This window comes from Rhinoderma darwinii, chromosome 7 (assembly GCF_050947455.1).
Source record: "Rhinoderma darwinii isolate aRhiDar2 chromosome 7, aRhiDar2.hap1, whole genome shotgun sequence".
NCBI lineage: Eukaryota > Metazoa > Chordata > Amphibia > Anura > Rhinodermatidae > Rhinoderma > Rhinoderma darwinii.
In genome coordinates, this window is record NC_134693.1 from 133,606,039 (window position 1) to 133,630,291 (window position 24,253).

At 42.7% G+C, this 24,253-nt stretch overlaps 2 protein-coding genes across 2 annotated transcripts in view; one reads left to right on the plus strand and one right to left on the minus strand.

Moving 5' to 3' along the window:
* Positions 1 to 24,253, minus strand: part of PRRT3 (proline rich transmembrane protein 3) — a 296,142-nt gene that overhangs the window by 204,628 nt on the left and 67,261 nt on the right. The window lies entirely within an intron of this gene.
* On the plus strand, positions 1,494 to 21,977 carry CIMIP7 (ciliary microtubule inner protein 7). Its single transcript, XM_075832410.1, has 4 exons — positions 1,494 to 1,596; positions 3,565 to 3,678; positions 16,693 to 16,770; positions 20,465 to 21,977. The coding sequence occupies exons 1-4, from the start codon at positions 1,570 to 1,572 to the stop codon at positions 20,906 to 20,908; spliced, it is 663 nt and encodes a 220-aa protein (XP_075688525.1). The 5' UTR covers positions 1,494 to 1,569; the 3' UTR covers positions 20,909 to 21,977.

Genomic DNA, 24,253 nt, shown 5'->3' on the forward strand with positions numbered 1-24,253 from the left:
TATCTATCTATCTATCTATCTATCTATCTATCTATCTCATATCTATCTATCTATCTATCTATCTATCTATCTATCTATCTATCTATCTCATATCTATCTATCTATCTATCTATCTATCTATCTATCTATCTATCTATCTATCTATCTATCTATCTATCTATCTATCTCATATCTATCTATCTATCTATCTATCTATCTATCTATCTATCTATCTCATATCTATCTATCTATCTATCTATCTATCTATCTATCTATCTATCTATCTATCTATCTATCTATCTATCTATCTATCTATCTATCTATCTATCTATCTATCTATCTATCTCATATCTATCTATCTATCTATCTATCTATCTATCTATCTATCTATCTATCTATCTATCTATCTATCTATCTATCTATCTCAAATATTAATTATGTTATCCATTCCTGCTTGTTATCTTTAAAGCTCCTGCCAGCCGGTTGCATTCTGTGCCCAGTGTAATAATAACACCATAGTAATCCCGGTAATGACAGTCTGGGTACATCTTCTCAGCCCCTGCAGGTAGAGTGACTGTAGTGCCTCGTTATACCAGAACACACGCTCTGTGAGATCTCCTCATTTACAGCTATTTTATTGAGAATCCCAGTGGTGTCGTTGCCATTTGGCTCTCCCCAAGATGGTTTTAGTCGACTACTCATATATCAGAACTTTCTTATTCTATAAAGCCTAGAAGTCTCTTTCATTTCCAGCAGTGCGGCCGGTATATACCCTGCAAATTACAGCATTGTGCGGAGACATTTATAGAGAATTCTACACACTGGAAGTCTTATATTCATAGAACGCAATCAAAGAGAGAAGTTTATTAAATCTCCTCATATTTGTGAATGTAATTTTATTACAGGGGCTGTAAAACGTCGTTGTAAAAACATATTTCCATTTCTTACATCTTAAGACTCCCTAATAATAAACTTGGGAGTTTTATCACGCTCTTGGCCTCCCAAAGTCCCCAATAGGGGCAACAAGGGTGTGGGGAATTAACCCAAGGATCACGGAAAGGAGATGTGGGGCAAAGAAGCATCATGGCCTCCTGTCACAGGTGGTTTATCGGTTTGGCGGTGTTAACCAGCACCAAAAGGGGGCACCATTTTGCACTGCTCTAAACTCCCATTTGCGGTAATATAATAGGTTGTGGGTCGCGTTCATTCACCCCATTGGAATAGTAAACAACAGGCTCCGGATAGACGGCTGAACTGAATCATGTTCATTTATTTACTTCATTTTAGAATGCAGTCCCATGCAAATTGCAAACAAAATGAAGGCACGCACTACAAACCAATGTTACAATACGTTGTTTCTCCTCTGGATTGTGCTGGGTTTTTTGTCTCGCTTTACAGCAGCCATTATGCTGCAAACAAGAATTCTATAGTTGATCACACCCTACTGTTCAGGTTGCTTAGCAACCATATCAACAGCACCGTGGTAACGTATTAGCAGTAAAGGGAAACACAAAATAGAGAGGACCCATCCCCGTGTCAAGAAGAACACCTGAGAATAAGGATTTGTATGTGCGTTCTGCACATAGGGTGATGCCCGAGGCAATTACTGGATCCTGGGTAAAGATTGATTTTTTTCCTTTTTCTATTTTTTGCTGGCTTTTAGGACATGCTCGGGGTTGTAGAACGTGTTGCAACAGCTGGAGAGCCAAAAGGTTGGAGTTTAAATGCCTATAGAGGAGGGTTGGAGGGGCCCACCAGAGTACTAAAGTATCCTCCGGTGGACCCAGTGCCCTCTGACACAATAATGGGCCCCTAAGGTCCAGCAGAAAACAACTTTAGGTGACTTTAGATTTAATTCACAAATAACTTCTTAGATCATATTGCGCATTAAGAACAACAAATCTTGCAAAGCAAATAAGTGGATGTGGAGATGGGCCCTCAGAACCATTTCCTCTGGTGCACCCATTGAACTCCAGTCCGACACTGCTGTCAACGCTGTCCATTTGGAGACATCAGGGAAAACAAGGATCCAAGAGGTTGGATTTCAATCTGAGATCCAATTGTTTGATCTGAGATAAGCGGTGCCATGTGAGTTCGGCAGCCGCTTATCCCCATCATTTGAAACAACATCAATTTTTATAGGGGTCTGAACTTTTAGCTGTCATCTGAACAATCATGTGACTGGTTGGAATTGCATGTCTATGGCCAGTTTTAGCTATCCCAGTGTGGCAATATTGTTTCTGCTTTTTTATTTTCTATGTATTTATTTGCATGATTTTCCATCTAAATCAACAATTACGTACAGCTCTGAGAATAATCTGCAAATCCGGAGGATATTTATAATACAAAGCACAATTCGGTAGTTTTGTGTGTAATACTATGCCCTATATAATTGGGTAGTGATGTAACAAGCATCATGGAAATAAAGTATTTGCTGAGAGGTCTTTCTGCTTCCATAGCATCAATATAATAATGTCTGGTGGAGCAGACTGCATCTGAGTAGGGCAAGCATTGTGTATCCAGTATTAAAGGGGTTGTCCACTACTTGACAACTGAGGACCTAGTACATGATCTGTGGGGGTCCGACACCCGAACCCCGCACTGATCAGCCACTCTGGCTGCCTCCGGGCACTGGATGTCCATGCCGGAAGTAGTTGGCTCCGGCCACAGAATAGCGGCTGTGCTGCAGTTCTGTATTCAAGTGAATAGGAGCAGATCTCCTGTAACACAAAATCAGTCTTTTGCATCTGGTGTTGTGAAACGCCACAATAGATTGTTTCAAGTGCTGGATTATCAGATTTTCTGGATTAATTGATGGCAGATTAATTAAATTATATATAAAGAGAGAGAGATATTACATATATATATATCATATTACTACATTTTGTAACAATATATTTTCCATTGACACATTGATTAAAAAACACGTTTTTTTTTCTACACAAACTATAATGTATAGACTGGAGAGCTTCAAGCATCGGCATAACGAAATTGTAATTTTTCATCCTGTGTCATGTATCGTGCTCCAGTTAACCTTAAACCATCAGAATTACTCCATGAATTATAAATCGGAATCTCCTTTAGGAATTAGAACAATAAATTGCACGATACTGAGGTTCTAATAATAATTTAGTAAAACATTCATGAACATCGGCTGCCCAAAGGCTTCAAGCTGTTTGCTTCAGTGGCAGACATGAGCGACTGTTCACTTTGCGGTTACAAAAATATGTCATTGCCTTGATGCCAGGGGGGAAATACAGAATATAGATGGGTGCAATCAATTTCAGCGTCAATGTGATTTTTGACTAAAAGGAGGAAGAACAAAGTCTTTAGTCATTCTGATTTAGCCTGAACAGATGACATAACTGATCTAAATTTGACATCATGTAAATATGTCATCTGTAACGTAAAAGTACATCTAAAAGTTAACAACAAATTTAATGGAAAATGTTGTTTTTTTTTTACATTTTTTATTTATTATTATTATTTTTTTACATAAATGCCAGTAAATCTACATAATACATTCTACAAAAATAACATCACGTACAGAGTCTAATCTGATTTTTTTCCTCCCTCTACTTTCAGTACCCTTCTGGCTTTCATGGTCACTCTAGAAGCCACATCCGCAATGATATATGTCAGGAATATCGCATGGAAGCAAAACCACCACCTCCAAAAGCCTTCACCCAACGAATAACAGTACGTTTTATCCCCAAAAAATTCCTAGCACTCATTTTTTGATTTTCATATGTAAAACATAAGCACATTGTCTAAATAAAACTCAATACACCAGCATATTAGGTTAGAGCGCTATAGCAACCAGGAGGTAAAATTGTGTCACCGCATTATCGCAACTCATGTGCCACTTGTGTTTCCCAACAAGTTGCAAGCAAGCTTGCAAAAAATTTAAAAAAATCTGACATGGTAACATTTCTTTGCGATGGGCGCATGGTTCCTTGCAACTTTTTTCTCATAGGGAATCAATGACGTCTTTGTTTTTTTTCTCCATGGGAGCTGTGATCATTACTGACTGCGGCATCTAAAGGGTTAAACGTTCTGAATCAGAGAATTCTCCAATTTGGGCCACAGGCCGGTGTGCCCACAGGAACATTCTGACATAACTGTACATCACCACACACGTGTCCAAATGTGCAAAGGGATTGTCCAGGAGTAAGAAATAGAATAATTTGGAAGCATAATATGTAATTAACAAAAGCACTCAACAATGCTGTCATGGCCCCCGTCGGCCATTTTTACATGACAGTAGCATACGACTCAATATTTGAATTACAAGGACAGTTTTAAGCTCTGCCACCGGATCCGCCCAGGAATACCCACAAAACCTCACAGAAACGCCCACTTTTGAGCACATTTGCATGTCTGACCCCTTTCTGATCCGTTTGGTGCGACAATCACGTGAAAAGCGGAAGTATCCAATAAAACGGAATGGTTAATAGTAATGCATAGCAGCGATGACGTGCCGCACTTACTGGCATCACTGCTGTGGCCAGTGATTGGCACCAGTGGTCACGTGCCTGTATGGAATGTCATCATAAGTGGCTTGTAAACAGAGACCAGTGGGGGACCACAGGAGCATTGGCACTTGAGCAGTGGGGTATTCTACAAGTGAGTATTGTGTTTTTTGTTATTATATTACATATTCTTGGACCCCTTTATGGGCAGAGGCATAACTATAAAGGGAGCAAAGGTTGCAGTTACACCTGGGCCATGGTGCCCAAGGAGGCCCCTCAGCCCCTCTACCACATAAGAGGATAGCAGCACTATAAAAAGGACTTGATTGTTGGGTTGCCCTCCTTTGACTTTGCATCAGGGCCAGGAGCCTCAAGTTACACGTGTTTAGGGTCGGCCTTAGGTTTGATTGTTGTCTGTGCAGTAGCTTCTATTGTCCCACACCCCTTAAATTGTAGCATATAGTGCCCAAATAATACTATCATTGAATGTAAAAATAAAACTAGCCAATCAATGAGCTGCCTTTCCATAGGTTAGTGCACCAAGTGTGGGATAAGGTCTGCAAGCCTCAGGTGCGGAGCCCATCAGGGTCCCATCGTTCATGACAGGTAATGCGCCCTTGTATAACTATAATGATGGTCACACCTTGAAGGGATGTAACTACAGCAAACCCGTCTACCCTCTGGCTTGCAAGATATAGCAGAATGCTACAACATACAGGAATAAATGTGGAGCCCACCTGTAAAAGATGAAAAGGTAAATGTAGAAAAGCTTGGGGTCATCGCAGCTCGCCGGTATGAATTCTAGATGCACAGAAGTGAGTTATGACATTACCACATGTGTTTGGTTCATATGAAGACAGTAAATGGTCTGTCAGCCGTGCGGAGGCCGTGTCAATCCTGCTCGGTTGCGATCACTGATTAAAGCCACATGGTACAGAGGAATCTCTCTCTTTATATTCCTGCTCCGTAGGCTATTTGCTTGAACATCGTTCTCTCGTCGTATCCCGTGGTTGACGTGTTTGTTTATCGTCTCTCCGGGAGATGTTTACCTTGTGCTCTTTCCTTGTCTAACCTTGAGATTACCGGATAGAAGAGACAGATCTCCTTACTTGGAAAGAAATGTTATGATGTGTTTATATCACGGCTTCCAGGCCAAACTCATAGGAAAGATTTTATCCCTCCATTAAAACATCAATGTTGCTATTCCTACAGGAAAATAGTTTGTCCTCCACGAGAATATTTGTGGGATTTGCTGTAAAGTTCGCTCCTCAGGCAGAGATTTGCGCTAGAATTTGTGCTATTTTTTGTGGAAAGTCTGTCGGAAAGTTGTTGGCCACCCCCCCCCCCCCCCCCCCACCCGGTTAGCCCTGCCGAGTGGTGAGTAAAGTCGCCAATTTTAGCACAAGTATGGCGTTCACTAACATTTTACCAAGACTCAAGACAGATTTTTTAAACCCCACCCACATGTGCAGGCCACGCCCCATAATGACAGCCAATATGTTCCATTGACAGTGACCCCATTAATAGTGCCAACATAGTGTGGGCTAAGTGCATCCCATATATCATGGTTCCAGCAAAGTATCCTACATAAACCATGCCAGCAGAGTGCCCCCGATAAACAGTGCCAGCAGAGTAACCCCTATAAACTGCCATGAGAGTACCCATCATAATCCGCATCACCATAGAATTTCCCTGCACACAGCTGAAGAATTCAAGAGGACCTGTCATCTCTCGTGACATGATTTTTTTTTTGGAAATACCTGGAGCATCTTTTCTAGTAACTCTGCGTTGTGCCGTTCTTCTGTTATTCCTCCTGGAAAAGTATGAACAAATTGATAACTGGGTGTTACCATTCCCTTTGCCAATATTGTGTGTGCCTGTGAGCACTGAAAGGACAGTGTGCAGGGGCAGACGTCATTGACGAGGGGAATGGTAACACCCAGTTGTTGATTTTGGTCATAAATTTCCAGGAGGAGTAAGGGTATGTTCACACGAAGTGACCAAAAACGTCTGAAAATGCGGAGCTGTTTTCAGGCGAAAACAGCTCCTAATTTTCAGACGTTTTTGTAGCAACTCGCGTTTTTCGCGGCGTATTTTACGGCTGTTATTGGAGCTGTTTTTCAATGGAGTCAATGAAAAACGGCCCAAGAAGTGACATGCACTTCTTTTTCGCAGGCGTCTTTTTACGCGCCGTATTTTGACAGAGACGCGTAAAATTAAGGCTCGCGGGAACAGAACATCGTAAAACCCATTGAAAGCAATGGGCAGATATTTGTAGGCGTATTAGGGGCGTTTTTTCAGGCGTAATTCGAGGCGTAAAATGCCCGAATTACATCTGAAAACACTGTGTGTGAACATACCCTAAGGCTGGGTTCACACGTGGCGGAATTTCACTTAAATTCCGCTGCGGACACTACGCAGCGTTAATCCGCAGCGGAGCCGTTTGTCCATTGACTTACACTTTAATTTAGCAGTGTTCGTTTAGACGAGGCGTAAAATTCCGCTGCGGAGCATAGGCTGCGGAGCGGAATTTGGTGTCCGCAGCATGCTCTGTCTGTTGCGGAGCAGTGGCGGACTCATGGCGGAATTTCTCCATTGACTTCAATGGAGATTCTAAATTCCGCAATGAAGTCCGCAGCTGTCATGCACATGTTATGTGTGCTGCGGATCCGTCTTGCTTTTTTAACTTGACATTTCTTCATTCTGGCTGGACCTATGTATTTCTAGGTCTACAGCCAGACTGAGGAAGTCAATGGGGCTCCCGTAATGACGGGAGCGTTGCTAGGAGACGTCTGTAAATAGTCACTGTCCAGGGTGCTGAAAGAGTTAAGCGATCGGCAGTAACTGTTTCTGCACCCGGGACAGTGACTACCGATCCCAATATACATGTATCTGTAAAAAAAAAAGTTCATACTTACCGAGAACTCCCTGCTTCTGTCTCCAGTCCGGCCTCCCAGGATGACGTTTCAGTCTAAGTGACGGCTGCAGCCAATCACAGGCTAATAACAGGCTGCAGCGGTCACATGGACTGCCGCGTCATCCAGGGAGATCGGGCTGGATGCCGAAGGAGGGACGCGTCACCAAGACAACGGGCGGTAAGTATGAATTTCTTTGACTTTCACAAGGGAAAGTGCTGTCCCTTCTCTCTATCCTGCACTGATAGGGAGAAGGGAAGTACTTTTACCGCAGTCCGCAGCAGCTAGTCCGCATCAATTTACTGCACATTTTGTGCAGATCCGCTGCAGAATCTGCAACGCAGATTCTGTGCGGCATTGATGCGGACAGTTGCGGAGGAAATCCGCCACGTGTGGTCATGCCCTAACAGAGGAACAACACAAACCCAGAAAAGGTGCTCCAGTATTGTTATTTAATAGGGAATACAAGTATTTACTAAAATAGACATGTCGGGAGAGCAGACATAATGGAAGGTCATCTGGTTTCCAAAGAAAGGACAAAATTCTGACCCCCGGACCCCTAATTTAATGTACACCCCCAATCAGAGACCTAAATTTATTTGAACCCCAGACCAGACACCCCGGAAAAAAATTAAGACCCCCCTACATACTTACTGTTTCTGGGTCCTTTTTCCTCCACTTCAGTCCCTGTACACATCCTCTTCTCTTCGGGTGCCTCTTCTTCCTGGGCGCCGGGGCCCTGCTTCACAAGCCCAGCCAAAAAAAGAAAAAAGGGCCTAGCTAAAGATGGCCTCATTATATTGCTGGGCCCGTACCCTTCTCCTAACTAACGCTCGTCTCTTTTCTTACAGGACTGACGCTGGGTAGTGTCACAATGTTATGTGCGACGGTACATATAACGTCATGACGCTTCACACAACGTCATGACGCTATCTGGCATCAGTCCTGTGAAAAAGAGCCCAGAGTTAGTTAGGAGAAAGGAACGGGCCCTGCAATATAATTAACTTTGGGCTGCGGCGGTGGACAGTGCTGGTGGGGCTCCAGGCCCCTGTTCTTTCTTTTTTTGTCCGGACCCTGACGGGAGTACCAGCGGTACTGTCCTGATGGCGGCCCTGAGTGTGTAAAGCCAGGAGTGGATATGGTTATGGCAGGATAACTGGTATTTTACTGTAGGTAATTGTAACACACTTTTTCAATTAAGGGGCAATAAACTAATGTCCTGTAACAGCTTGCAACAGTCTCTGATACTGTACAGTGGCAGGAACCAAATTGTCTGAAACCACTTCAAAGTCTTTATATAGTGACAGTCTCTTTTTAAGACATTAAGAACTGTAGCTCTCCTTGTCTGCCATGCTGCAGGGCTCCTGAGACTATCTGCAAGTCCCCTATGTCTCTCTGCAGGGCAGCTGTGTCTCCCTGCAGGGCTCCTGTACCTCTCTGCAGAGCTCCTGTATCTCTCTGCAGGGATCCTGTACCTCTCTGCAGGGCTCTTGTACCCCTCTGCAGAGCTCCTGTATCTCTCTGCAGGGCTCCTGTACCTCTCTGCAGGGCTCCTGTATCTCTCTGCAGAGCTCCTGTATCTCTCTGCAGGGCTCCTGTATCTCTCTGCAGGGCTCCTGTACCTCTCTGCAGGGCTCCTGTACCTCTCTGCAGGGCTCCTGTATCTCTCTGCAGGGCTCCTGTACCTCTCTGCAGGGCTCCTGTACCTCTCTGCAGAGCTCCTGTATCTCTCTGCAGAGCTCCTGTATCTCTCTGCAGGGCTCCTGTATCTCTCTGCAGGGCTCCTATACCTCTCTGCAGGGCTCCTGTATCTCTCTGCAGGGATCCTGTACCTCTCTGCAGAGCTCCTGTATCTCTCTGCAGGGCTCCTGTATCTCTCTGCAGGGCTCCTGTACCTCTCTGCAGGGCTCCTGTGTCTCTCTGCAGGGATCCTGTACCTCTCTGCAGGGCTCCTGTATCTCTCTGCAGGGCTCCTGTATCTCTCTGCAGGGCTCCTGTACCTCTCTGCAGGGCTCTTGTACCTCTCTGCAGGGCTCCTGTACCTCTCTGCAGGGCTCCTGTATCTCTCTGCAGGGCTCCTGTATCTCTCTGCAGGGCTCCTGTACCTCTCTGCAGGGCTCCTGTACCTCTCTGCAGGCTCCTGTATCTATCTGCAGGGCTCCTGTATCTCTCTGCAGGGTTCCTGTATCTCTCTGCAGGGCTCCTGTATCTCTCTGCAGGGCTCCTGTATCTCTCTGCAGGGCTCCTGTATCTCTCTGCAGGGCTCCTGTATCTCTGCAGGTCTGTGTCTCTCTGCAGGGCTCCTGTATCTCACTGCAAGGCTGCGGTGTCTCTCAGTAGGGCTGCTGTATCTCTCTGCAAGGCTCCTATACCACGCTGCAGGACTGCTGTCTCCCTGCAGGGCTGTGCTGCACTTCCTGTCTGGGCTTTATCTCCTTCCCTGGAAACCGCTCTCCATTTACAGTGCCTTCTTTTGAACAGTTATTTGGCTCCTCTTCATGGTGACTGCGGGATAGTACAATCAGTGGAATATGTTGGACTGCGGGATAGTACAGCACTGTGGAATATGTTGTTCAAATAAAAAGTTTAGTAAATGAATATTATCCCAATTGTTTCAGACTATAAAAAAAAAAGTCTCACAGCGTCTCAGCAGACTCATATTATGGATATAGCCTATAGGGCATCCGAACACAGAACATTTGCACTCGTCTAACTTTTTTTTCCTTGCTTGTAGAGCCCAAGATTATTCCATTTTAGGAGATGCAGTCAGATTTCAGAGATAATTCTGTAATGTGGCTCTCCCGCTCTCGGCCCCAGCTCGCATTCCCTCTCCCTCCCTCGTCTCTCTCTCTCTCTCTCTTTTACATTTGCACTCTCTCATCTTTTGCATTACTTGGAAGTTTGGTAATTACTTCTACTCTTAATCTAATGGGTCCTATTCAGCTATTCAGCCGCTTAGCTGCCTCAGAAAAGACACAGAATTTCAATTCAAGGAGATCATTAACGGGAGAGCTCAGCAATGTCCTGACAGATTTCACTAGTTGCTCTTTATATAAAATCCTGGCCCAGACAGAGTTTGTTCCGCTGGTAATTTTCAAATTGTATTCTCTTTTTTTCCCTTTGCCTTAGTTGTTTTGCTTTGTCCTGTGATGTTTGCATTTATTTTTTTTTTGCCTTGTGTGCTTATTATTTGGCTATATTATCTTTTTCTTCCACTTTGGTCAATTCATTTTTAATAGAAGGATACCTTGATGAAAAACTGAGCACAGGGTATCCTGCTGCTGGAATCCCAAGTGATCAGGTCTTATTTGAGAGGAACCTGTCAAACTGTACAATTTCCCTGCAGCGCCACCAAAGGGGAAAATAAGCATTACACAGTTCTCATTTAAATCAATGGGCTGTCCAAGTAATAGAATAGAAATAATAATACAAGAAAGGACAGGTCCTCCAGAGCAGAGATGCTCATGATAGCCACTCCTCTCTGTTCTGGTTAATAGATGAGCGTGGTGAACGAGGGTCTACTCTCTATTAACGTACTATTAATTATTAGGGTATTTAAAAATGGGAACTCCAAACCAGACAATCTTATTAAATGGGGTTCTCAGCACCACAACATTTTTTGCAAAAGGAGTAAAGACCCTTTTACACGGGCCAATAATCGGCCAGTGCAGCGAGCGCCGATTAACGAGACATCGTTGATCGCCGCTCGCTTGCTCCTGTCACACAGAGCTATAGATGGGGACGAGCGGTCCTCTTTGGACCCCTGTTCTCGTGATCGGTGGGGGTCCGACCCACATCGATCAGTATGTTATCACCTATCCTGTGGTTAGGGGATAACATTTAATCTTGGGACAACCCCTTTAAATCTTCCCTACCTTGGGAGGAGCTTAGCTGTCACATGACAGTTGTCAAAATAATTCCTAGTGGGGGAACAGCCTCATGCTTCTACAATGTAGAAACCATACTGTAAGAGGCAACACAAAGCCTTAATTCACATATTGTACCACATGCGTCCATCTATGGTGACATTTTCTGCTCCCTATCAATCATCTACATACTCATTTCTTTAAAACATTCCATGTGAAGCTTTATCGGCCGTCTCCTAGTCCACATAATTACAATCTGTTGTTATATGATTAATGTTCATTTGTGCTTTGTAATTATTACTACACAATGATTACATGTTGTAGAACGGAGATTTTCTTCTTTCCTGTAGCGTTCCATTACTAAATGATAAATCATACGCGGCCGCAGTCACTTTGCCTTTAATTACCCCTCAGATGTGAGGTTTGATTATATATTCCCGGACGTGCCCCCAGTGTTCACAAATACAGGAGCATATAAAGAGAGCTTCTGCTATATATTGGTCTGGGTTTCTTATAATAAAGCATTTTCTTTATTTCTGGTCCATACAATACATTAAAGCGATTGTTCGGTTTCAGAAAATTAATGTTATTTTTTGTATAATGAAAAATAAACAATAAATGTTCCTACTAAATAACAACAAGCAGAGATCTTGAAAATGATGAGGAATTAATACAGAGAGTATATTGGAAAATTATATAACTTTTAGTTTCTATTAGAATAATCAGATAATCCTACCTAGTGTGATGCGGCTATCTATCTATCTATCTATCTATCTATCTATCTATCTATCTATCTATCTATCTATCTATCTATCTATCTATCTATCTATCTATCTATCTCATATCTATCTCTCATATCTATCTATCTCATATCTATCTATCTATCTATCTATCTATCTATCTATCTATCTATCTATCTATCTATCTATCTATCTATCTATCTATCTACTATCTCAGGGGCGTAACTAGGAAACACTGGGCCCCATAACAAACTTTTGACTGCCCCCCCCTTGGGTGCCACACACAGCCCCTGTAGATAGTGGCATACAGCCCCCCCCCCCTTGTAGATTGTGCCATACAGCTCCTCCTGTAGATTGTGCCATACAGCCCCCCTGTAGATTGTGCTATACAGCCCCCCTGTAGTTAGCACTCCCACCTCCTCCTTGAAGATAGCGCCCCACAAACAAATAAAACAAAACATTTATATTCACCTAGGCTCCGTTCCCATGACAAACAGAGCTTCTCCAAAGCATCAACGCGGACGGGATTCTTTGCGTAGGCCGCCGTGATCCAGTGAAGTCATCACGCCGGCCTGCACAGGGGTCCAGTCCCTGCAACTGATAGGTTGCATGCCGAACATGGCCTGTAGGCTGTAGCCTAGTAAATGACAGCAGGGAGATATCAGCCGGTTCAGCCCACCCAGTATCAGGCTCCTATAGTGCCTCACACACAGTATAATACCAAATAGCTTCCCCCACACAGTATAATGCCCCCAAAGCTGCCACCATACAGTATAATGCCCCTATAGCTGCCACCATACAGTATAATGCCCCCTCAACTGCCACCATACAGTATACTGCACCAATGATGCACCCATACAGTATAATGCCCACGCAGATGTCCCCATACAGTATAATGCCCACAGATTCACCCAGCCCCATAGCTACCCCCATACAGTATAATGCCCCCTAGCTGCCCTTATACAGTATAATGTCCACTTAGCTGCCCATAGTACCAGTGCCCATGTAGATAGCACCACAGTGCCCCCTGTAGATAGTGCCCCTATATATTGTCCATGTAGATAGTGCCACACCCCCCTTAAAGATAGCACCACACCCTCTGTAGATAGTGGCATCAGGACTTCCCTCTAGGAGCGGAATCCCCAGCCATAGCATAGAGCGGAATCCCCAGCCATAGCATAGAGCGGAATCCCCGTTGCCGACTCTGGCCAGGGATTCCGCTCCAGAAGGAGCCCCTGACGTCAATGTCCATATATGGACAATGACTTCAGTGGTTTCCTCTAGGAGCGGAATCCTCTGACAGATCATCGGCAACAGGGATTCCGCTCAAGGAGTAGCCACTGACGTCACTGTCCATATATGGACAGTGACGTCAAGGGCTTCCCCGAGCACAGCGCTTAAAATAGCGCTGTGCCCGGGGAGTCCTCGGCGAGCGGAGGAGCTCCCTCTGCTCCTCCGCTCTGAACTAATTCTGAAGCAGGGACCTGATGGTTCCCTGCTTCAGAATTGGGTTCAACTGTATCTGCGTCCTGAGGACGCAGATACAGTTGACAGAGGGACATACACCCTGCCATCCGGGACGGTTGGAAGGTATGCATAGTGTTGAATAGTATCTACGGCTGCTAGCGGCCCCACCGGGCATTGGGGGTCCAGTGCCGGTGGGCGGCATAGGCCCCCTCATGCCGTGGGCCCCATAGCAGCCACTATGGCTGCTACAGCGGTAGTTACGCCACTGATCTATCTATCTATCTATCTATCTATCTATACAAAAGAAAAAGTCAAGAGCAGCACCATATAGATCTGTATCTATCATCTATCTGCTCTTAAGTGGCACCTTTATTGCTATATTAACACATAGCTGTCCCTTCTTTCGTCTCAGTGCTCACGGGCTGATTATTTCTCCTTGGTCCCCTTCTTGTTCGGGTGTTAGTAGTCACTCATTGCCACTTAGTATTGATACAGGCCACACAGTCTTTGTCTCCACAATACATAGGTGGCATCTAACTTTATGTGATTAAATCAGTATACAACTGGAATCAAATTATAGAACAAAACCAAATTGCAATCTACGACTTTATAAAACTAAAAGCTCTAACAACTGCCCTGTATTTCTATTAACAAGCAAAGCAATCAAAACAATTACCAGCATTCGTGTTTCTGCGGCGGTACAGCACATTCTCATTGCACAGTGAAGGTGTTGGCTCCACTCCGCTCACCTTCATCCCACATCCATTAATTAAACAGCATAGGAGTAGCACTATTACAAGAGGCTCTGAATGTGCCGGCTTTACCAGTAATGATGAGAACTGGCTCAGTAATGGAACAATCTGTCATCATTGCTTACTCCTGCTGAAGCTCTGTTTCTCTTAGCGGAACTAAAGAAATCTGTGTGACCTGAATTAAGCATTTGGATGATATTGCAATGTCGGGCCAAGGGTTCTGCAAGAAGTCAAATAAAAACCTAAACTAGTTAAAGTGATGGTTTATCTGGTAACCCTACACCAATATTTAAAGGCAAATTCCAGGCAAAACAAGGAAACACTGCCCACAAATCCAACCAAATCTCCTCTCTATTTCTGTCACTGGTAAGCCACCTATACAGCTCTGTGTGTCATGTCCCTGACAAAATTGCTCCCACAGTTCTTCTCTTGTATACTTGGTAATGCTCCACCCTCTTGTGTTTAAAGGGTAAGTAAACTTTCAGAAAACTTCTGACATGTCATAGTTTTGATTGATGGGGGTCCGAGCACTGAGACCCCCACCGATCGCTAAAACGAAGTGGCAGGGGAGCTCGGGAGAGCACTGAGCCGCTTCGTTTCTCGTCGGCTTTTCTGGGAAGCAGATGAAACGGTGTAGAGGCCCATAGACTTTCTATTGAGTCCATACACCGTTGTATCGGCATTCCAGGAAAAGCCGATCAGAAACCAAGCGGCTCAGCGATAGCCCGAGCGCTTCTGACACTTCGTTTTAGCGATCAGTGGGGGTCTCAGTGCTCGGACCACCACCAATCAAAACTTCTGACATGTCACTGTTACATGTCAGAAGGTTTCTGAAAGTTAAGTTACCCTTTAAGCACTGAACATAATAAGCTTTTAAGAACTTGTCACTCATGTTGCATCAACCAATCACAGTGCAGGGTGAATGAAGTTCCTGTCACATGTCCTGCTTCTGCCAGACAGAGCTTTACTCACCCATTAGAGGGATATTAGGAAGCACAGGGATAGTTTGTTTGTAAAGAGATCCATTTCATGTTACGTTACAGCATGTACAGGGTTAGAGACAAGCAGTCAAGCAAGCTGACCCTTCCACAGTCTGAGAAAAGCAGCTGCAGCTACCAACATAAAAAAACTGTAAAAAGCCCTAGAAAACATCTGAAAGTTAAATTTGCTTTGTCTATTGACAAAAAAATATATACAAGCCAAATATTCATGTTAATGAAGTCACAGTTGAAATCTATAAAATGTCTAGGGCCAAATGTATTGAATAGAAGGATGGCAGGGAGAACACAGGAGACTTCCATGATTGCTTTGTGTAACAAAACTCATTAGATAGTATTGCTTTAATGGCTAGCCTTAAACAGTCTTTAGGGTTTTTTTTATCCTTAATAAGTCAAAACTTCTGTGCTGGTTAATTTCTTCATTTATTTTAATTGTAGAAAGAGATGATACAGGGTTCCAAACCTGTGTTTTCCTTTATACAGCAATAGTATTAAAAGCTGAACTAGTGTTAATCTGACACAATTTACTGTGTACTTTATATTACCATGATCTCGTTATACATTTTTATTTTTTTGTCTTTTTTCAAAAAGTAATAAACATTTCGAAATGGAAAAGCTGAACTTGTGGCTACCTGCAGCCACCACTAGAGGGAGCTTAGGAGCTTACTGCATACTGTGTTATTTTTTAGGTTAATGTATACACAGTATGCAGTAAGCTCCTAATCTCCCCCTAGTGGTGACTGCAGGAAGCCAGAAGTTTACCTTTTAACTCTATGTCTCTGCAGGAGATTTGCTGCTCTGTATCAGAAAAACTGAGCATGCACCGCTATAAAGATATATTAAGAATGTTGGACCTAAAAATTACATGATGAAAAAACGTGGACATTCACTTTAAGGCTACATTCACACGAACGTATCCCACTTCGGACGTGAAAAACTTGTTTTCCACGTCCGAGGTGGACCCGTACGGGACGCGTTGTCATGGATCCCCCACAGATTACAGTCTATGGAGAGATGCGTGACACACAGGAAAATAGGACATGTTGAAACAACGGTCGTGTGTACGGCCCCATTGAAATGCATGGGTCTGTGTGTCACACGGACGAGATTCACGTTTGAGTGAATGAGCCCTAAGGCTATAGTAATTGTAATGTAATTCAATACATCTTGATACACGGGGAAGAATAATTCCCTCTGTGAATATTTTTAGCATCAAAGTAGATGAGATTCTTTCTACTTTTAATTACTTCTGCATAAATTATGCTTGCTGATAATAACAATATTACCCTCCGATCCCCCCAAATCTAAGTGGTGGATGTATGCAGCTCACTAACGTCGTTTATATAATGAATGCTTCGGAGGTAATCACATTAAAGTCATTATCATGTTGAGATAATATTTGGCTACATGTAATATTTCCATTTTAATTCTATAACCTGCCCAGGATGGTAACCTGACGCTCACAATATAATTTATCTCAGCGTTTGCCCCTTCTTTTTCCAGGAACATCCAACAAAACATATATTCTCCAGACACGACAACCGCCACATATTTCTGAGCTCTGTGTTTTCTTTCGAAAATGTAAGTACTAAAAATACTTTCATCATTTATATCCTATATAATCAAAACCTATAATTATAACCTAATGCAAAATCTGTAACACCTATCTTGTGTGATTTATAATACTGATGTCTTATTGGCAGGGAGACCTTTGGACACCCTCAGGGGGCATGGCCTGGATGCAACTACTACCTCTGCATCCCCTATAGCTATGTCCTGTATATAATTGTAAATTATTTTTCATCGGTAGCAATGCCTCAATACATGATCAATTACTAAAGAGCAAAATCTGCCTTTTAATGCAGTGATACATCCCAAGCTACTGTATTTCCACTGTGGTGGCGGCATTGGCGGATTAAGTAGACCATAGGCCCTGGGCTGTTCACCAAACTTGGGCCCCCCTTCCCACCGCCGCTCTGCTGTGTCTATAGTGAACACCACCTTTCTGTGAGAGCATTGACAAATGGGTGTTTTTTTTACGATTCCTCTTGTCAAAGGGCTGTGTCCCTACATACTGACAGTCTCCAACCATTGCTGACTGTATCACACTCTGTAGGGACACATCCTCTTGACAATGGGAATGGTAACACGCATTTGTCTATTAGTGCTCGGTACGCAAAGACTTTATGTGGCATACAAGGATTTCCTACAACAGACATGTCAGGAGAGGGGACAGATTCTCTATAGATCCAGTGACTCACAAGTGACGTCTTCTCTGATGGGAAACGTTCTCTTTTCTTCTACATCTGACACAGACCGGTATGGCGACTTCTCCTGATGAGACATCTTTGCTCCTCGCTTCTGCAGCCCTTTCCAGCCTCTATAGAAACACAAAAATTAAGACATCAAGGCCCAGAACCATACATTAAAGGGGTTGTCTGGGCACGGACCAGTTTTTCATACTGATGACCTATCGATGTGCCCGGACAACCCCTTTTACTCAGACTAATAAATACAGAGCCCAGACCAGACTCCCCTAAACAAATACCGACCCCAGAACAAGCACCCTAAATAAATACAGACCCCAGAACAAGCACCCTAAATACAGAGCTCGGACCAGATCCCTAAATACAGACCCCAGACCTGATCCCCTAAACTAATAACGACCCCAGACCTGACTCCCTAAACTAATAGACCCCAGATCAGAGCCCCTAAACTAATATAGACCCTAGACCAGTCCCCCTAAATACAGACCCCATAAACTAATAGACCTCAGACCTGACCCCCTAAACTAATACAGACCCTAGACCAGGCCCCTTAAATACAGACCCCATAAACTAATACAGTCCCCAGGCCAGACCCCTAAATACAGAACCCAGACCTGACAGCCCCTAAACTAATAATGACCCCAGACCTTACTCCCTAAACTAATACAGACCCCAGACAAGACCCCCTAAATACAGATCCCTTAAACTAATACAGACCCCAGACCAGACCCCCTAAATACAGATCCCTTAAACTAATACAGACCCCAGACCAGACCCCCTAAACACAGACCCCGGACCCCTTAAACAAATCCATGATCCCCTTATCCTTACCTCGCAGCTCACCTCACCTCACAGTCTTCTCTCTTGCTGCTGGTTTAGGAGCTGCGGTCATGTGACCAGCAGGTCTCTAATCGGTAACAAGAACTGCAGACATACGCGGCAAATTCGCGGCAAAAAACGCATTGTACTTGGGGCGGCCATGTGCCACCCGGGAGCCTCGGGTCCCGGGCGGCCGCCCAAAACACCCAATGATAACCTGCCATTGGGTGGTGCTGCAGGGGAATAGAACACTTGCTGCTAATTTCCATCCACAAATTCCAGCTGATCGCTGGGGATCACAGCAGCAGGACACCCTGTGATCAGCTCATCATCAGGGGATAATGCTAAACAAGTTTCTTGAGTACATATGGAGGCACAGATGAATCAACACACTGTAGCAGATGTTTGTCTGTGGTTTGTTTTTAGTATTGAAGCTCATCCCTATTGACGTGTATGGGGGTGAGCCGCAATACCAGACACAGCCTATTGAGTATGGAGTGGCGCTGTTTCTGAAATAAGGGAGACACTTTTTTTTTTCTAATTCCTGCACAACCTCTAATAAATGGGCTGTTTCAATGAATGCACAATTAGCACTAAGTGCTGCAGCCATGCTCTAAAGGTTAATTGTCATTCTTCCTTGGCATCCACAATAAATAGTCTGTCCTCAGAAGAGTGACTACTGGGTTGTCTTAGCATCTGTGCAAGTCACTGAATCCATTCACTTGCCGGTAGTTGTCCCTGGCGTCACCTAATTAGGCTTGTGTGTTTGAATTCTAAATTGGGCATTTAATTCTAGGGAACGAAGCAGCAATTCTTGGCTCCAGAGATTCTAAACAGTAATGAATGTGCCCATGTCTTTCACTAGTCTTCTTCTAAGTACATATTTTTATGACTTCTCACTCTGTGGGATGAAGTACAAACTCCACACAGCAACAGAGCAGCCAATTATCTTTATCATCCCGGTAATCATGTCTTAGTATATTCTGCAATAAATAGTAAAAAGACAGATATTCGTCAGCCTGTGCGCAACGCATGCAACGGGGATGAAGAAAATAACCACCGAGAGACCAAAATATACACGCGATGATTAAGGAGCCGCTCAGGGATTTCTTTGTCTTGTGTGTGGCTTTGTTATTTTTTACGCCTTGAAAAAAAAAAATAATTATAGATGGGAATTATAAGGGTTACATTGATAAGTAAACTTCACGGAAGCTATTGTGTAATATTTGCTTTTTTTGCTTCAATGCATCTCAAGTAAAAAAAAATAAGAAACTTTGCAAATAGCCTTGGTTAAAAAGTTTTAATTTTTTTTTTCACATAAAAGTATTTTATAAGGGAAAAAGTGGGTCTTTCATTTTTTTATTTGGGATTTTTATTTATTTATTATTAACTTTATTAAACTTTTTGATAACTTTATTTTTACTCCCACTAGGGGACTTCACTATGCGATCTTCTGATCGCTTTTATAATACACTGCAATACTTCTGTATGCGATTGCCATTGCAGGGTGCCGATGGGGTGAGAGAGGGAGCTCCCTCCCTTCAAAACCACTTGGATGCGGCGCTCGCTATTGAGCGTCACATCTAAGGGGTTAAATGAGTGAGATCGATGTTGTGCCGTTAGTGCAGGTGTCCAGCTGTCTTTAGCCGGCACAGGACTCCCGTGCCGGGCTTATGTCAGAGCGCCGTGAAAAGGCGTATTGGCAGTCGTTAAGGAGTTAAATCAAGATTATTTGGGAAATATTTTATTTTAGATGCATTGGAGCAAAGAAAAAATGCATGGGTTGGGATAGAGAGACCTGCAGCAGATCAGGTTTTGATAAAGGTCGCAGCAGCAGGAGGTGAATGTGTTGATCTTGTGGGACCCAGTGACCTGTCCTCTATTTTGGTAGGAAAAGAGCTTATGTTGATGAGAGTAGGAGGAATGAAATAAACAAAAAAATTGTAGAGTTAATATGTGAAAAGAATAGGGTCACCCTAGCAGAGCAGGGTAATTCAGGAGATGAATGTGTTGATTTTGTTGGAGGCAGTAACCTGTTAGTGAGGCACGCTCATTATTTGAGGAATGGAAAGAAAGGTGTTTGTTTTACTACATATGATGATTTCTCTATCAGTATGATAATAATCTTTTTGGTAAACTAACATTTACATGAAACACAATGTATACATCCAACTTTTTTTTTTGTCAAGGGATTAGGGAAGAAAAAACTTCTCAAACATAGAGAGTCCCATAACTTCACACACTGGAGGCCTCTGGAGGAGGAACTGAAGAGGCAGAGGCCACTCATCAGCACCTACCGAACTGACTTCTGGAGAAAGGATGATGAGACAGGGAAAGTAGTACCTCAGATTTTAGTTCCCAGGATGACCCGGGCAACTTCAGCTTCTTGTTCTGGATTGACGACAACCTATAGACACATGTTGAGAAGCCATGTTAATATACAATCCTCACCGAACTCCACCACGACGGATACTGCCCTGATTTCTAACAATAGCAGAGCAGGGTCAGCTGCCCTATCGCTACAGAGAGCTATGTCCGCTCCTTATAAGCGCCTGACCGTGTCTGACTGCCTCGTTTGGCGTACTCCAGACAATGGAAAACAAGAAAGCTTCCAAACCATTGAGGCACTTTAGTAATGTATATCCCTCTCTGAATCCCTCCCTATATCTATTTAGTCCTAAAATCCATTGAATATCAAGTAGATTTTTTTATACTTTTTCCATCTTTACAACACCCATGGGGAAGGAGAATGGGGCAAACCTGAACTGAGTCCCTCCATGCGCCCCAAAGCGGCTGAAAGAGTTGCATCTATGGCAAAACTGGTATTATCCACCCCAGTATAGAGTCAGTGAAACTATCTATATTTTCCACCAAACGATCAAACCTAACCCAGTTACTGATCATGACCTTGGTTGATTGTGGGAATTTATAGGCTGACCAGGGTTTTATAGACCAAAGGCGTATTTGGACTGGGGCACATATGTCCTCGCCAAGTAATTTTGGTTTTCTAAATAATCTCAAAATTGGATAACTGGGGTATGATGGCTGAGGAATTAGAAGGCTGCAAGAGTTTGCACACCAAAAAAAAAAACAGACGCTACGGATGCTTTGGGACTATGTCCTCAGTTCAAGTTGTCCCCATTCTTCTTCCCCATAGGTGGAGCGAAACAAAGGAGCGAAGAACTGTCTCAAAAGTCCATATAGTAAAAGGAGGGACAAAGAAGGGTTTGGTTCTCCAGTCACAAAACAGACTCCTCACCATTATATTTGCCCCTGACAAAGTCTTAGGCCTGAAGAAGGCAGCCAAAAAACAAGAGCAAAAAGGTGATAAGGGATATTATTCTTATAGGTAAATGGAAGTAATACTGACCAGACAATAATATTTACAGGATTTACCCATCACTGACATTTGGGGTATATTGATGGGATATGCTATTATATCTGATTGTTGGAGAATCAACTCATGAGACGACCGCCCAACCCAAAAACAAGGGCTCTTCGGCCACCTCTCCATTGTAAATGGAGACGTGGCTATTCCATCACTCCAACTTCCACTGAATAGATATTGATGGCATTTCCAATCAATATGTCATAAATGTCTATACTGAAAAGTTCATTTTTAGGGACCATGCATTACAGCTAGAATTTAAAGTGATAGTCCCCCAATGACTCTATAGTCAAAAAATTTAAAACCCATCATATTTGTAATACAACATATTCACTACATTTGTGTTGATGTGTTGTTGTTTTTTATATATATATATATATATATATATATATATATATATATATATATATATATATATATATATATACTTTATGCTTTGCAATATATAAAAATATAAATTCGAATTCTTAACTGGAAATCATCGACAAGTTGCCGTCGACAGATCTGTCATTCTGATTAAGTACTTTGAGTGCATAAAGAAGTCCTGTCGTCAATGGACTGATTGGCGCTTTTTCACATGAATACCCAATGCAAGTAATATGTTTTTAAAATTATTTAGACTGTGTGGATGAAAAAGGTGATAAAATATATGCAATATAATGTAAATGACTATATTTTTTATTCTGTGATTTTGTTATAATGAATTTATACTTTGCATATGAAGAAGTTATTTTCTACTGAGGGCAAACTGGGTCATGGTAATAATACATACAGCTGTATAATATATTATAATGTAATTATCCTCTACGTTAAAATATTATAGAACCCATTTTTGTAAGTCATAAAAATCATGTTTTTTAAGGATGTAAATGTAAAGCTATTCAAATAAAATTCCCAGTTTTACCGAGGATGACATGTATTTGCTTTGTGTTCATCCTCGCTGTTTTATTTAGCACATAAAATGTTTATAGAGAGTATAAATAAATTTAGAATCTGTGTCAATATTAGTGAAAAACAAGTCATTTTAAGTAGCAAATTTGTTAAAAATTAGGGGGCGTGTACCATAGATGGGTCTCCAATGGGTGTCAAAGGATTTAAACTCATCCCACTCTTACTTAAGGGAAGTGACTGACACCGCCCATGAGGAACAGGGATGAAGTTCTGCCCCACCCCCTTTTAACTCATCAAGCATCATTCCTCCGTCTCATGAGCTCCCCCTGTTGGTCCAAGAATCACTCCAGCTCCATAAGGGATGGGAAAAGGCCTTTGTGTCCTGAGATGTAGGTTGTGGATATCTGAACAAGCACAAGGACCTCATTTTCATTTCTGCATTGGTGTCTTCTCCTTTATGTATGCCTATTTCTACTTTGATGAAAGCTAGGGCCTCTTATACTTGTAACGTAATATAATATAAAATGTACAAAATGCATCAGCCTGATATTTTTTTGACTTTACAACCCGCTGATTTGAATGGGAACTGTGTAATGCCAAGTTTCTTCTGTGGTGGCGCTGCAGGGAAATTGAACAGTTACTGCCAGGTTTCCCCACAGATTACAGCTGATCACAGGATCATGGATTATTTTCTTTTCTCCTTTGATAGGGGACTTTTTTTTCTCTCTCCCTTTTTCCATATATATATATATATATATATATATATATATATATAAAGCTGACAGACATTTTCCACATGCGTTACAAATAATGCTAGGGGGTTCACATAAAAAAAGCCATTTGCCACATACTGGCTGATCAATTGTATATAAAATGCAGGAGGCCATGGATCATCAGGTGCAGCACACGCAGGAAGCCGGTCACTATGAGGGTCCTATTGTATGTCACAAATGGGAAACTGAAAATCAGTTTTGAGTTTTGTCAAAAGCACTAAAAATATCCAGCACCTGCTCGTCCGCTCCTCACACCGGTGATACGCTTGCTGCACTTGTCTCATGATGTTCTTCATTCTGTAGATTTATACAATGTGAACACTGAACCAACAGCACAATTTAAAGGAGATCAACCAATTACAAATTAATGGAGTCCAATATGGAATATGTCTTAAGGGGCAACACCAGTCAGATATAATAAAACATTGTTTGATCTTTTTGGGTGCAGAAATGATCTAATTAGGAGCCACAAACAACTGAATATGGATCGAAACCCAGAGAGGAGGAAGCAGAGGCACGGAATTAAAATAATAATTTTAAGTAGGAGGAGGCAGTGAACAAACGAACTATTGGGACACCAAGGCTTATTAGAATAAATAAAAAAATAAAAATAAGCTGCTGTTTAAAGGGTATGTCACCTTTTGCAGCCAAGTTTTTTATTGCAAAGTTGCCTATAACATTTTAGATTGCTTCCTACTACATACTAACCAACAATGTGCGTACACGCCTAAAGTCACATCATAGGTCTGCATAGGAGCTGTATACACAAAATGGTGTATGCACAAAAAAATGCAGGACAGCGTCACTTTTTGCTTTTCTTTAGCTGCATCTCAACAACCCCTTTCCACATACCCCCATTCTGGACCCCCCTCTATGACCCAGCCCGTCCATGTATGAGATGCTTTGCCATTCTGTTGACTGGCCGG